This window comes from Paralichthys olivaceus, chromosome 2 (assembly GCF_024713975.1).
Source record: "Paralichthys olivaceus isolate ysfri-2021 chromosome 2, ASM2471397v2, whole genome shotgun sequence".
NCBI lineage: Eukaryota > Metazoa > Chordata > Actinopteri > Pleuronectiformes > Paralichthyidae > Paralichthys > Paralichthys olivaceus.
In genome coordinates, this window is record NC_091094.1 from 17,570,468 (window position 1) to 17,583,655 (window position 13,188).

Here is a 13,188-nt window from a genome sequence, read left to right on the forward strand (position 1 = left end):
AGAGAATGGGCTGTGATTGGTGGGTGGCTGATGAGCACCCCTGACCTATCGGAAGCTGAGAGCTGAGCACATGACTCTGTGTCCTGCATGAACTAACACGATGCTTCATCATATAAGTTTGTGATTTTTTGGAAATATGCAGCTTAATATCCTTAATACATCATTAAAATTATACATTTCTATTATAAGTCATCATTGTGGTAGCTGTTAGCGTGAATACAATTGTTTGTGTCAACAGAAATAACGTTTGTCCTTCATCACATAGTATGTACCAGTGATTGATCCAAATCGCTTCAATTGGTTGGATGTAGTGATTCTCTCATTTCAGTTCTAGTTGCTTCCAACACACAACACACACACACACACACACACACGCACACACACACACACAGTAATATCCAAATAGCACCTTGCAAGCAGAGTGGAGCTCACCTCCGCCTGCACGGTGAAAACAGGATTCTGGTTTTTGGATTAGACCTCAGTCATCTCTGCTGACAGGGATCCAGACTATAGAAAAGGCTATTAGACCTTGGGCACTCGAACCCAGAGCCAGAACTCATTCTTTTTCTATGAATTTAGTGTGTGCTGGGACAGAGGTCATGGGCCCATATATCTCAGTGCTACCATAAACTGAATATAAAGATGGACGACAACTTCTTCTTGCTGATTTCGAGCCAGAGTCAAGCAGTAGTGATTCAATCATTGCACCATGTTTTCATAGTATCAAATAATTAATAAAAAAATGAACTGACAAAATGAACATTTATCTTCCTGTGACATTTTGACGATGGTTTAACTGACCTTCTTGAACAGGCGGATGACATCCTCGCTGATCTGGGCCAAGCGGACAATGACATTGTTGGTGTAGATCTCGCTGAGGGTGGCATGGTCACGGCTCTCACGCCTCGTCTGGTTTAGCACCAGGTACCAGCTGTTTACTGAGGACAGCAGGTGCTGGTCTTTTCTGAAAGAAGAAAATAAATAGAAAGCAGGAGGAGTAAATGATTATTAGAATGTCTCTCATGATGTGGCACATTTGGAGCCACAGTCTGTGTAGTACTGCGATTGGGTAATGGAGCATTGGTAGTGAGGCCACAGCAATACAAGCTTGACCAATCACAGTCTTAGCCATGGATTGTGACATTTCATTCTTTTTAATTTGGCCAATGTCCCATCTGCTGACATGGAGGCTGGGTTTATGACTTGTACTGCTGTTAGCCGCCAGGTGGTATTCAAAACGATTTGGCTTCACTTTTCGGGAGCCATCATGTCGTCTATCTTTATACAGCCTACAGTAAATGGGTGATGCTGAAGAAACTCCCCTGGTAACCATGGATTTCCCCCCCCATATACTCAATTACTTCCTTTCTTTCCTCCTCCACCCTCTGACAGTGCAACACTCTAGTAAGGATCAATTGTTTAAATGTATAAAGCTGGTGACCATAAGGATCCAGAGAGTTGTGAGCACTGATTGCTGCATAATCAGTTTTAACTGTCTCCGCCTTAGGGGCTTTCAAACAAAATGACCAAGGCTCAGATACACAGACACACACACACACACACACACAATCCCTTCAAACCCATACCCTTGTCTGGATACTATCTGAGCTTTAATCAATCTACCCACCCCGAGGAAGAAACACAAGAGAGAGAGAGAGAGGGAGATTAGAACAAAGGAGGGAGAGTGAGAGCAAGAGAGAGTAGGGTGGGGGATATAGGATTTAACTGTGGGGAAGAAAAAAAAGGGACGAGCATCCAAGAACTCCTCCCTCAGAAAGCCTCCATAATGCTAATCACATCTAATGACGTTGATATCAAGTTACTCCAGAGTGCTTTCTCCATTATTCCTTCACTTAACTCGCCCCTAAATACACTTAAATCAGGCTGACGGGACACAAGCACCAACATCATCATCTTCACAACATCACAGAAGGGATGAAGACAGATTACCAAGCAGAGTAAACTTCACTTATCCATCTATTACTATATCTTCAACGTTAGACTGAGCACGGTGTCCTGAGATGCACTTCTTCTCTCTGGAAGACGAGTCAATTAATTTGTATTTACAGAAATGTAATGGTACTTTGAAAGAGCTAAGGAAATCCAGCCATCAGTCCACGCCACATTTCAGCCTCGCAATCAAGAAAAATACAGAAACCATTAAATTGGAGATTAATTTTCTGTATCAGAATTAGATGAATCCATCTGTGAAAAGGATTTAGGTTTTTGTTAACAAAAGAGGACCTCATGTCGACCATATTCTCCTCCCCTCCCACTGGGATGGCCTATTTCTCCTGTCTCACCATCCCTCATTCCGTACCAGTTCTACTTGACTGACCTATCCGCCTGCAAGGGACACAGCTCTTCGGTGTATAATTGCGGTTTGTGGTTGAGAGATTTAAGGGGAAAGTACCTCTCCTGTCTGCTAATCCCTAAAAGTGGTCAGAGATGCATCATCACATCCCTAAGCACAACCAGGCTCTAATTTTCAGACTTTTTTATCCTCATCATTCTCACCCAAACACAGTTCACTGTACTCTAGAGGCAAATCCTCGGTCATCCTCGGACGAATTAAAGTACTTATGGACCCATGGTCCCTAATATACTGATAAATCTGCTGCTTAAGTCATTTTTCCTTTTAGGTTATTAAGTGTTTCATTTGACTGGTGTATCAGGTTATTTACTTACTATGCCACGCCGACTGTATTTCATAACAACCCACTCAGTGGTTGGGACATTCAACAAACACCACAAATGATGGCACTGTGGGAAATGTCAGGGAATTACTGAAGTTGTTAGGATGTGTCATCTAACTTTGCAAACAGTTTGGGGCATACAACTACTAGATATGGCAACATTTTACTGGATAAATAAAGACTTTGCTTGTGGCACTAATCTCACTACAGAAAAGTCAGGGGATGACGAAACTCGGCATATATTCATTCTCTGGGTACTAAGAATGCCTGAACAAATATCACGGCAATCTAACATAGAAATATCCATCCATCCATCCACCCATCCATCCATCCACCCATATAGCTTGGGTGAGAGGAAGGGTACATCATGGACAGGTTCACCAGAGGATCACAGGGTCAACATACAGAGACAAAAAAACATTCAAAGTCACATTCACACCTTAGAGTCTCCATTTAACCTAACACCAATGTCGGAGGAAGCCTGAGTACTCGGAGAAGAACTGTACAAAGAAAGATCCTGGCCGAACCAGGATTTTAAACTTCTTGCTATGAGGCAAGTGCACCACTGTATCACTGTATCACAAAAATGGAAAAAACTAGTTTAACTTAGAGAGTTTATTAAAATGTTTTAATAATTTAACAGAATTAATAACAGAAGCAAGTCCAGATTCTTAATGATGACACTAAAGCTTCAGAGAGAGAAACAGACAAAAGGACATAAGATGTCTTCTTCCCTCACCGCTGTCCTCATTTCACAGGAATTAGGAGCAGAGGGTCGCTAATTAGGCCTGTGTACAAGCTGCATCTCTGGGAGCCGAGTATTTTCACAAAATGCTAAATGTAGCTTCTCAGTTTGTTTTATTGCACTGAGACGCTACCATTTGAATACAGGGGCAAATCACAAAGACCCACAGCACGGCAGAACTCATTCCTCCATCTCTATTACCACTTCTGCTCGCTGATTTCCTGTAAAGAGGCTGAGTATCAGTTGGAGAGCCTGCAGGTCAATTAATCTGGCGGCCTTCAAAAGGCTTGGTTTTGGATGGCTTCATGCCCTCTGTATTTATACACAGGATATCATTAACATGCAGGAGGCAAACGATGAGCTCTGAGAGTCTCTAGAGGAGTGAGAAGGAAGAGGAGGAGGAGGAGGAGGAGGAGGAGGAGGAGAAAGGAGTGCAGCTTTCTGGCATCCATTACATGCGTGTCATCCTGCAAAGCAGTGTCTGTCTCCATGGTTTGAACAATTTTCTGCTCCCCCCGTTGTCTCATTGTGAGACAGAGTCATGCACTATTTTCTGTGAATGCATGGAGCATGAAGAAGACGGGACACAAGGACAGAGGATGTGAATGGGAGAAACAAACGATGCAGTGTATGGTTGGAGAATATTGTGCTTATCGTTTGACTGTAGAATCAACTGATGGTTGTCTCCGTAATGTGCGCACCCTGAACAAGCAAGCATTGTATAGAACAGCACCCGTGGTTTAGTCATGGTTGCAGTGAATGCCACCGGAGCTTGTGATGTGTGTGAGCTGGGATTTCCAAAGGGAAGTGTGTTATTTTATCAAACCCGGACTCGGCTCTGTCAGGGCCTTTAATCCTCTCCACGCCGCCTGCCTGCTGCTTATCAATGAAACAGCCAAGGAAAAGGAGAAGGAGCCAAACGTTTTCAAAAGACAAGGAGCACGTGGGCACATGTCACCAGCTTTGCCATTCAAATATGCTTTGCCCCCGTTTTCAAGCGGGGCTTCAATATGATACATTACTGATTTGCATATCATTTAGCAGTGTTCCCTTTTTTCACAAGGAAACAGACTGCCAACATTTAATAATGCACAGCTGCGCAGACGCATGGGCCACAGCAGCAGAGCAAAATACAGCACGAGTGAAGACGAGACATGATTTAAAGAACAAACTGCAAATCACATGATCTATTGATGTTACAACACGCTGACTCCCACCAGCTGGTATTGTCAATCTGACAGGAGCAGGGGATTTACTGGTGTGTTCAAACAGACCGAGCCTGGAGAGATGTAGTTTAACCTTTTAACCTTTTCCCCTCAGACCATCAGAGAGCAACGATGCCTCAACAGTATAATATATCTGCTTACAGCTGTAATATGGTGCCAGTGCACAAAGGCCGCAATTAACCATTTACTGTTCACCATTCAATTAACCACTCAACCATTATTTGCAAAAACAGGCAAAAATTACTCAGCCCATTACCATGAAATTTCATGGAGGGGTGGAGCATGTCCCAAGGAAGAACATATTGGTGCTGATCTGGATCAGGGCACGGATTCAGGGTATATTTTTTTCACTTTCTTCAACATTGCAAGATAAAAACATTTTCATTGATTTCTCAGAGAATAATTCATGGATCTTGATGTGAAAAAAATCTGTCATTCTTAAGGGTCTTGGGATATTGAGTGTGTGCAATTTGGTGCATATCCAATTAAACGTTTTATGAGGCGACTGTTGGGCCGTGGCGGAGGTACACGCTCTCTGAGTGCTATCATCTGGTTCTATCCTACAACTGCAGACATGCATCCTCCTTCATACATAATAATAATAACTAAAGCTCTGTTTCATCATGTCTGAAAGAGGTGTGTTCATAAAAGAAGGAGTATCCATTTCAGCATTTTCAAAGCTCTGCCCTGCTTCTGACCATAACACGAACAGAAACATCCCTGAGAAATGAGCAGAGGCAGCTTCAAACATGAAATAACACATATACGAAAAGATCTGGCACTGTGAAGAATAAGATGTTTCCCGCAGCTCCACCCAAGCCAATCACTAGGTTACACACACACACACACACACACACACACACACACACACACCAATTCGGACATCACTACAAGCCCTGCCTTATCTCTCCCAGACAGGTTATCCTCCGTATCAATATTGCATGAGTTGCCTTTAATGGTGCTACGTACATCAGAATATGTGTGTAAGACCAGACATACGATACCAATCCACTCTGATTTTATGGCGTGCATTATAAATCCCACTCACGATATACCCTGAAACATCTGCTCCATAATTAAAATCAAGTTATCTGTCGTCTCTGAGGAACTGTGAACAACTAAGAGAAAGAAGGTGGCGCTCTAACTAACTGCAGCGTGGAGCAGCTCCGCAAAGCTACAGCGTTTTCCTTCTCGCTGTGGCTAATGAAGCAAAGTGGACAAGCAAAACGATCCTTGGGCGGGTTTGCTGCGGTGAAGCTGTAGCTGCAGTAGCTGTAAATCACAGTGGCATTTGGCCTGCTAATGAATCTGCACAGAGAGGGTTCAGCCAACAGACTCTCATCTGCGATCCAACACATATGGAAGCGTGTTCTCGTTGGGAAAGCTCGATTTTTCTGCTCTGTTTTCGTTTGTCCCTCAAAATCATAAAGTTTACACCACTGACGAAAGTTACCGGGCTGCTTCTGGAAGACAGCCAGGGGCAAGTTGAAGGATGTCTGGAAAAGAAAAGTTTCTTTGCATCTGATGAAATACAATGATAACAGATCACATCAAAAGCAGCTCAATTTGTGCACGAAACGTGGAGCTCTGTCAGGGTTAAGGGTCTAAAATGTTTTTCCATTTTCTGTGTTTATGATGTTGCGTAGTGCACGGTTGGGCTTCATCCAAATTAACCATTATTATTGGTCAAACACCACTGTCTTTCTTTTCTAAGCCTATAAACTGAACTGTATTCAAGTGGGAAGAAAGGCACAGTCTTCCAACCAAACCAAATAGACGAAGATGTTTGAAACACTTGTGATTTATCGCTATGGACTTTTAGAAATGTTCAGATTTCCGTCGCCCCACATACTGAAGTTAGAGTCCTCCGGGAACAGCTGCAGGTCCGGCATCCGACCCGACTTGAGTCATGTCCACACACTACAAAATTTAAGAATTTGGCCACATGCGACTCCAGTCACCTCTGAATAAGACTGACAGATCTGACTTAATGCATCTCCAATGTATCTTAGCTACGTTCACATCTGTAGTTAGATCTACAAAAAACATCAGGCATGTACATGGCCTGTGTGTTTGTGTGTGTGAGTGTGTTCTGTTTTGGCTTGGCTGTGAAGTCTGCTGTGATCTTGGCACTCGTGTTAAGTGTAATATTATTAGAACATGTGTCTGAGGTCAGGCTGTTTTTCCTGACACCTGTGTTCTGGCTGTGAGGATCAAATCAGCTGTACTGTCCAGAGGTTAAACCGCTGTTTCACAGCAGCAGCACATACTTCTGTCGACTATCAGCCAAGTCTGAGATGCCAGAGTCAGGCAAGCCCCACTAAAACAGCTACACAAACACACAGTTCAGTGCATGTACATTCCATTTACACAGAATGAAGGGTGATCAATAACAGCACTGCTGGTGTAGTGGTATCATGCAAGATTCCCATTCTTGTGACCTGGGTTCGATTCCCGGGCAGTGCATGGTGTTCACCTACCAACCAAATAACTTGTTATAAGAAGAAGGGGTGGCTGCAGGGAGGAAGGGACAGTGGGTCATCCATGAACCAGATGGTTGGTGGTTTGATTCCCAGCTACAGTGTCCATGTATGATGAGGAAAAGGCTCAATATATAGTAGTGCTGTGTGGATGTGGTTTATAAGACTAGGAAAGCTAAATACACTTCTTAATATAGTGATGTGTCTTTTTATTTAAGCTCTTAAACTACAAAAGTTCTTAGAGTCAACAATCACGTTGACACACTGTAAGGCAGCTGTTCTGTTTCAGCTAATAAACCATTATCCTGGATATTTTGCTTTTTAATTTTTAACAACATCCACACTGATACAGACCAAATTCATATTTTTCTGCCTGATGCAGAGTCTGTGCTAAGTCCCATTTGTGCCTAATGAGTGCAATTTAATACATAATGAAGCATACAGCTTCACTCAAAGCTGTCTTCAATGTGGTAAGCACTAAATTACAGCACCAGGAGTGCATTGAATGTGTTATGTCCACCCCTCTACAGTGTTTAACTTCATTAATGAAATACATCCTCATTATCAAGCCAGAACCATCTGACCTTTCAGGACGTCATAAAAATCCTGACTGGGATAATAGATATTCCCTCACAGCACATAAACATAACAGTGTATTTTGTTGCTTAGTTCTTTCACTGTAATCCAATAAAGCACAGTGATTAGCAGCAGGGCTGGGTCTCACAGTGTTTAGGAGAGAATAGAGTAACTTCACATACAGGTCCCTGTGATCACAGTGCTGAGTGAAAGGGCAGCGGCTTTACAAAAACACATTTAAAGTCAACAAAGAGCTCCTGATTTACAGTAAATAACACTAAGGACAGCCAATATGAAAATGCTACAATAACACGTCTCAAATGCAACGTCTGCAGGGAGGGACACTCACTTGAACTGTTGATGTTCTCTGGAGCTGCGGATCTTGGAGGAGAACCTCTCGGCCAGCTTCTCTAAGCTGCGGGAGTATTCCAGTTCGATCTCGGCTTTGCGGCGGAAGAACTCCTGCAGATCCTGCAGCAGCTGGATGCGGGACTCAGACTGCTGCTCCAAGCATTTGAACTGCTCCACCAGCTGGTTACGGATCTCTGTCCATCAAAACAACAAGCAAAAATGGGATGAGTCAGCTGTTTATGCTGTTGTCACAATAATTCAATAATGTGTCAAAGCAGCACAATGTAAAAGATTACAATACTGAGTATTTGATAGTTCGAATAATTTGCTTTATGATTCCTAAGATGTTGTTATCAAATGTCATGACAAGAAAGAGCCTTGATAATTCACAGTTTAACCATAAAATTAATTAGAAATTGAAAACAATAATCCAAAATAATAAAAAGAAAACTAAGACAAAAGAAAACACAAATGCAACCAAATTTATACACACGAAAATAAATAAACTAATGTTTAATGTCTTTATTTATAATTTATTTTGTAGGTATCTTTCTGCCACTCACATGGTGTTAAAGGATAATACATAAGCAGTAGTACATAATATAAAACTTGTAATAAGACCAGTGATCAAGGGTCAAGATGGCAGATTTTAGTGCCATTGGTTAAGTTACTGTTGTTCCTGAAAATTAAGGCCACAATTCTTTGTTTGTATGATGTTGACCATTTGAAGAGAATATATTTACAGAAATTATGTCAGCATGAGAAACAGAAACATGAAAAATAAAACCACAGAAAAAAATGCAACATGGAGCCTCGAGCTGAGAGCAAGAGCGACCGGTGAGGCTCCAGGCCAAACAAGATGACCTGTGTGCATGACCTCTCATAAGTGTCTACACTGTGGACACAATGTGAGACCCCACTGATTTAATGAGAAGCTAATGCACTCCCTTTCTTGGAGCAAGTATCGGGAGCAGCACTTCTCCTCAAGAGGAACCCGACACTACCTGGCAGACTGCAGATCCTTCATGCCAGTGGGAGCCCAGGGAACCTGATTCCTCTTTGTAGTGCTGTCATCAGCAGCATCGATACCTCGGGCCAGGAAAAGAGAAAAGGCCTCTTCTTCAGAACGGTAACACGACTCGATGGAAAGAATTACAGTAAACAGGATCAGTGTTGTCATTCCTCAAAAGGAAGGAAACCTCCTGAACTAATGAGCCTTCTGTAAATAGAAACTAAAATGTCTCTGATAAACCAAGATGCTCTCTTGTCACATGAAAAAACGGTTTCCCTTGGTGCAGTGCCTGAGTCAAGTCAGGCAGAAGAATTTAATGACAAGAAGTTAAGATCAGAGCGCAGCTGGCTGCGGTTTCATCTCTGTGCTTACCTGGTGTCAATGTTTCTTGAAATATTAAGGAATTCCTTCACAAAAAAACTGTATGCTGTCAAAACAAAGACGAGCGTTCCATTGATTTCTTTGGAAAATGTTTAAACCCTTCATTTCAAGGAGCATTATCCCACAGGAAGACAGGATCCAATGCAAAGTACAAAGAATTTATTAGGTCAGCTCATTCTTAATGGAAAATACACTGAGAGCATACACCCATTAATCCATTATCCAGCTTATTTTACCGAGGGTCACGACTGGAGCAGGACCCACTGTCCCTTTTCCTCACAGCCACCCAAATAAATACATTATTTGGTGGGTAGGTAAAAGAATGAAAGGAATGCTGTGAATTTAGAGAGTAAAGTGCGCCGCTTGAGAATCAAACCCAGGTGAGACAAATGGGAATCTTGCATGATTCCACTACACCAGCTTTATTGATCAGCAAGAATGAATAGTGGGTCATCCACTAACCAGAAGGTTGGTGCAGCCAGAATAGTCAACAAATCATAAGGCCAACACAAAGGGACAAGCCATTCACACCAAGGCTACATCCACACTCCTACGTTTTCTTTTGTAATGCATAATTTCTACTACGGATGCATTTTAGAGGCACTAAAACAGACAAGTTCGGAAACACTGCTGGCCCTGTTTTAGTTTGAAAACCCCAGGGCTGCATTTTAGTTTGGGTGGGAAGAAATTTAATGCTGCTTACAAACAAACAAACCATCAAATAAACGGGTGGAAAAAAAACCTCCTTGCCGGAGTGTAACATGTATGTAACAGTTCTTTGAACCCACAAACATGGATGCCCTACTTTCAGCTCAGCTGCTCTGGTTTTCATGCTGTTGCAGCTATAGAATGTCAATGAGCTCTAAATGAGCCTTTGCTAACATGTGCACTTTTACAATAATGCAACTGTTTACGTGCATAGGAGATAAGCTATTATTCGAGGAATGCCTGTGTTCACCAACACGCACATGCTCAGTGTATGTGACCTGATATATTTTTCAGTATGGACCGAAGGATGGAGAAAGCCCACACAGACATGGGGAAAATATGCAAACTCCACACAGATATACTCAAGTCGAGCCGCCATTCAAAGCAGGAACTGTCTTGCTTCTTCAAGCAGAAACATGAAAATGGCTTCCTATATGTGAGTTACTGCAGGTTATAACCACAAAAGATACAGGCTAAGGGTGTATTTTACACATATGTGAGCCGTGGCAGTATAACACTGCACGCCCATGATCTGCCGACTGAGCGGTGAAACCACAGCAGTGACACAGCCGGTGTTTCCACGCTGCTGAGGGTGTAATTTGGTCACCCAGACTCTCCTCGAGGACATACATGCAGGCTCTGTCTGCTGGGGAAGCAGCAAAGTTGTGCAAGCTGAACATTTTCTCCCCCTGTGATGTCGTGCCGCCTGGTCTCGGCCTCGAGTGGCGTGCTTCACTCTGTGGTTAACCATGGTCCCAGCCCTCCCCTTTATCCAGGGGCCTCCCTCTGCCTCTAAGGACCAAGGGCTTAAAGCTCAGTTTTTAGAAGGAGCTCTGAACCAGCAGCTCGAGGACTGATACCACTTGGCTGCAGCAGTCCTAACAAGAAAAGTTTAGCTGTTCCAGACATGCAGCTATATGTCCCCTGTCTCTTTCTATTGTTTTCCTTCTTTGATTTTCTGTTACAGAGAGAAATGGAGCCAAATCAGGCAAAAGAAATGCCCTTTCACAAAAAGAAGGGAACTCTGAACCACCAGCTGCAGCTCTGCATTTGACAGATGAGTTTGGAAAAATAGGTCACACACTGCGGAGTGGTGTGTGTGTGTGCACCCTTCCCTCTGAGGAACCATGAGCAATTGGAGAATTATTCTCTAAGTATTCCCAGCTCTTCAGAGTGGCTTCATTCGTTGTGGTTTATTCAAAGTGAGGGACCCCTCTCTGAGGTTCTTTTCAATCTGTGAGGAGGAGGAGGAGGAATGCTGTGAACGTATAGAGAGTAAAAGTTTGGATTGTTTATCCATATGGACAAGTCACATGTACTATTATTTCTCTACTTACAAGAAGGATAAGGTTTCTGCTCTGATTTACTGCTACCAAGACTGATTACCAGTTCTAACCAACAACAGATCAAATGTTTAAAGCTGATAATAAAATATTAAAAATGGGTCCACTAAAGTATCTGTATATATCTTTAGTATTGATATTCCACCAAGGCCCAACATACCCCTCATGAAACTATGTTTAAATTCACAAGATCCAAATTTTCATTTGGATCTGAATTTTACACACTTGTATCAGTGCCCTAAACATGCCTGATTGATTTCATCAGGACTCATGATTTATTCTTCAAAAACTCAAGGGAAAGTTTTAAAGCGTCCTATCAAACAATGAAAAAAAAACTTGGATCCATCCACTGATCCAGAGTGTTACATGATTGTAACAGTTCTTTGAACCCACAAACATGGATGCCCCACTTGCAGATCGGCTGCTCTGGTTTTCATGGTGTTGCAGCTATAGAATGTCACAGAGCATAAACAAATGCCCAAAATAAGACTCCTAATAAAATTACATATGCAATTGTTGTGGAAAATGAATGAATATCCCAGATTTATGGAGTTTTAGCAGCCAGTTTCACAAGTTAACTGTAAGAATGGCCCCCTGTTGTTCCAAAGCAAAACATTCACTGTATTAAATGAGCTGTATTGTATGAGCTCATTGGAAGTTGTCGACTTTTTATTTGTAAATGAAAGAAAATTGCATTTCAAACTGAGCTTTTGATTCCACTGTTGCAGGATTTAGAGAAAGACAAGGACTCTGAGTGCAGGTGGGATTTGTTTGGGCAACCTACCAAAAACACAACTGTTCTAATTAAGTAAATGCTCTAATGTTGGTGCTTGATGAAGCATGTGATTATTGTGTGTGGCAGACCTACTGTGTGTTTCTATTTAGAGATGGAGCCATCTGTTTTTTTGGGGGGTGGGCGGTCATCTTTAGACAAAAAGGCTAATGGAGAGAAGAGGGAGTGAGACGGGAGCAGTTAAATATGAATTTGGTTAAACTTCTACAAACGAGGGCAGAAAGACACATTTATAATTCAAAGCGTTATGACAGGTGACCTGAACGACCAGAGTATGTGTAGTGATCACTATTAAAATCTTTTTTTTCTTATGTTCGAGTCCCATTTGAACGTTTTCCTTCTTTTTATTCCATCAGTGTCTTTACAACTTATCAGTGTTTTTTTTTTTCTTTGTCTCCTTCACTTAGTTGTTCCATGTTGTTCATGGTCTGAACCCTGGTCCATGTCCATGTTACCTTGTTTGCAATTGATCCTGTTAGTTTTGGTTTCACATTGAGATTCCTCTTCAAATCACTACTAAAAACATATCTGTTCTCTTGACTAAGTGTTTATCCCAGCTGACTTTATTTTATTTTATCACATATCTTATATTTTACTTCATTTAAAAAAATGCATCATTCAAAATGTATCATACTACTGTCTATCTCATTCTATTTTTATTTGGATGTATTGCGAATCAATAGCTACATTTCTTTTGGACATAAGTTTACTGCAGACAACTGGGATCTAGTACCACTGTATTAAAATGCAGCTTGTTCATGACAACAGTTTATTATAAAGGTTTGTTGAGATAGGGAGGAATCTGCATGTGCATATCATGTATTTTCATGTATAGTGAAACTGTAGTAGAAGCAGAACGGATTAGTGTTAAATCTCT

General features: G+C 41.9%; 1 protein-coding gene and 1 non-coding gene across 5 annotated transcripts in view; one reads left to right on the top strand and one right to left on the bottom strand.

Annotated features, from left to right (window-relative positions):
• Window positions 1–13,188, bottom strand: part of srgap3 (SLIT-ROBO Rho GTPase activating protein 3) — a 54,847-nt gene that overhangs the window by 31,117 nt on the left and 10,542 nt on the right. For all 4 annotated transcript variants that reach the window (XR_011246199.1, XM_069539742.1, XM_069539733.1 and 1 more), the window contains exons 2-3: window positions 8,073–8,268; window positions 802–964 (exon numbers count right to left, since the gene is read on the bottom strand). Coding sequence is in view for 3 of the 4 variants with exons in the window: in XM_069539742.1 (XP_069395843.1) it covers window positions 802–964; window positions 8,073–8,268 (359 nt within the window). In the remaining variant the exon portion in view is untranslated. The remainder of the gene's footprint in view (window positions 1–801; window positions 965–8,072; window positions 8,269–13,188) is intronic.
• On the top strand, window positions 7,063–7,133 carry trnag-ccc (transfer RNA glycine (anticodon CCC)). The gene has a single exon. It is a non-coding gene; the product is annotated as a tRNA-Gly (tRNA).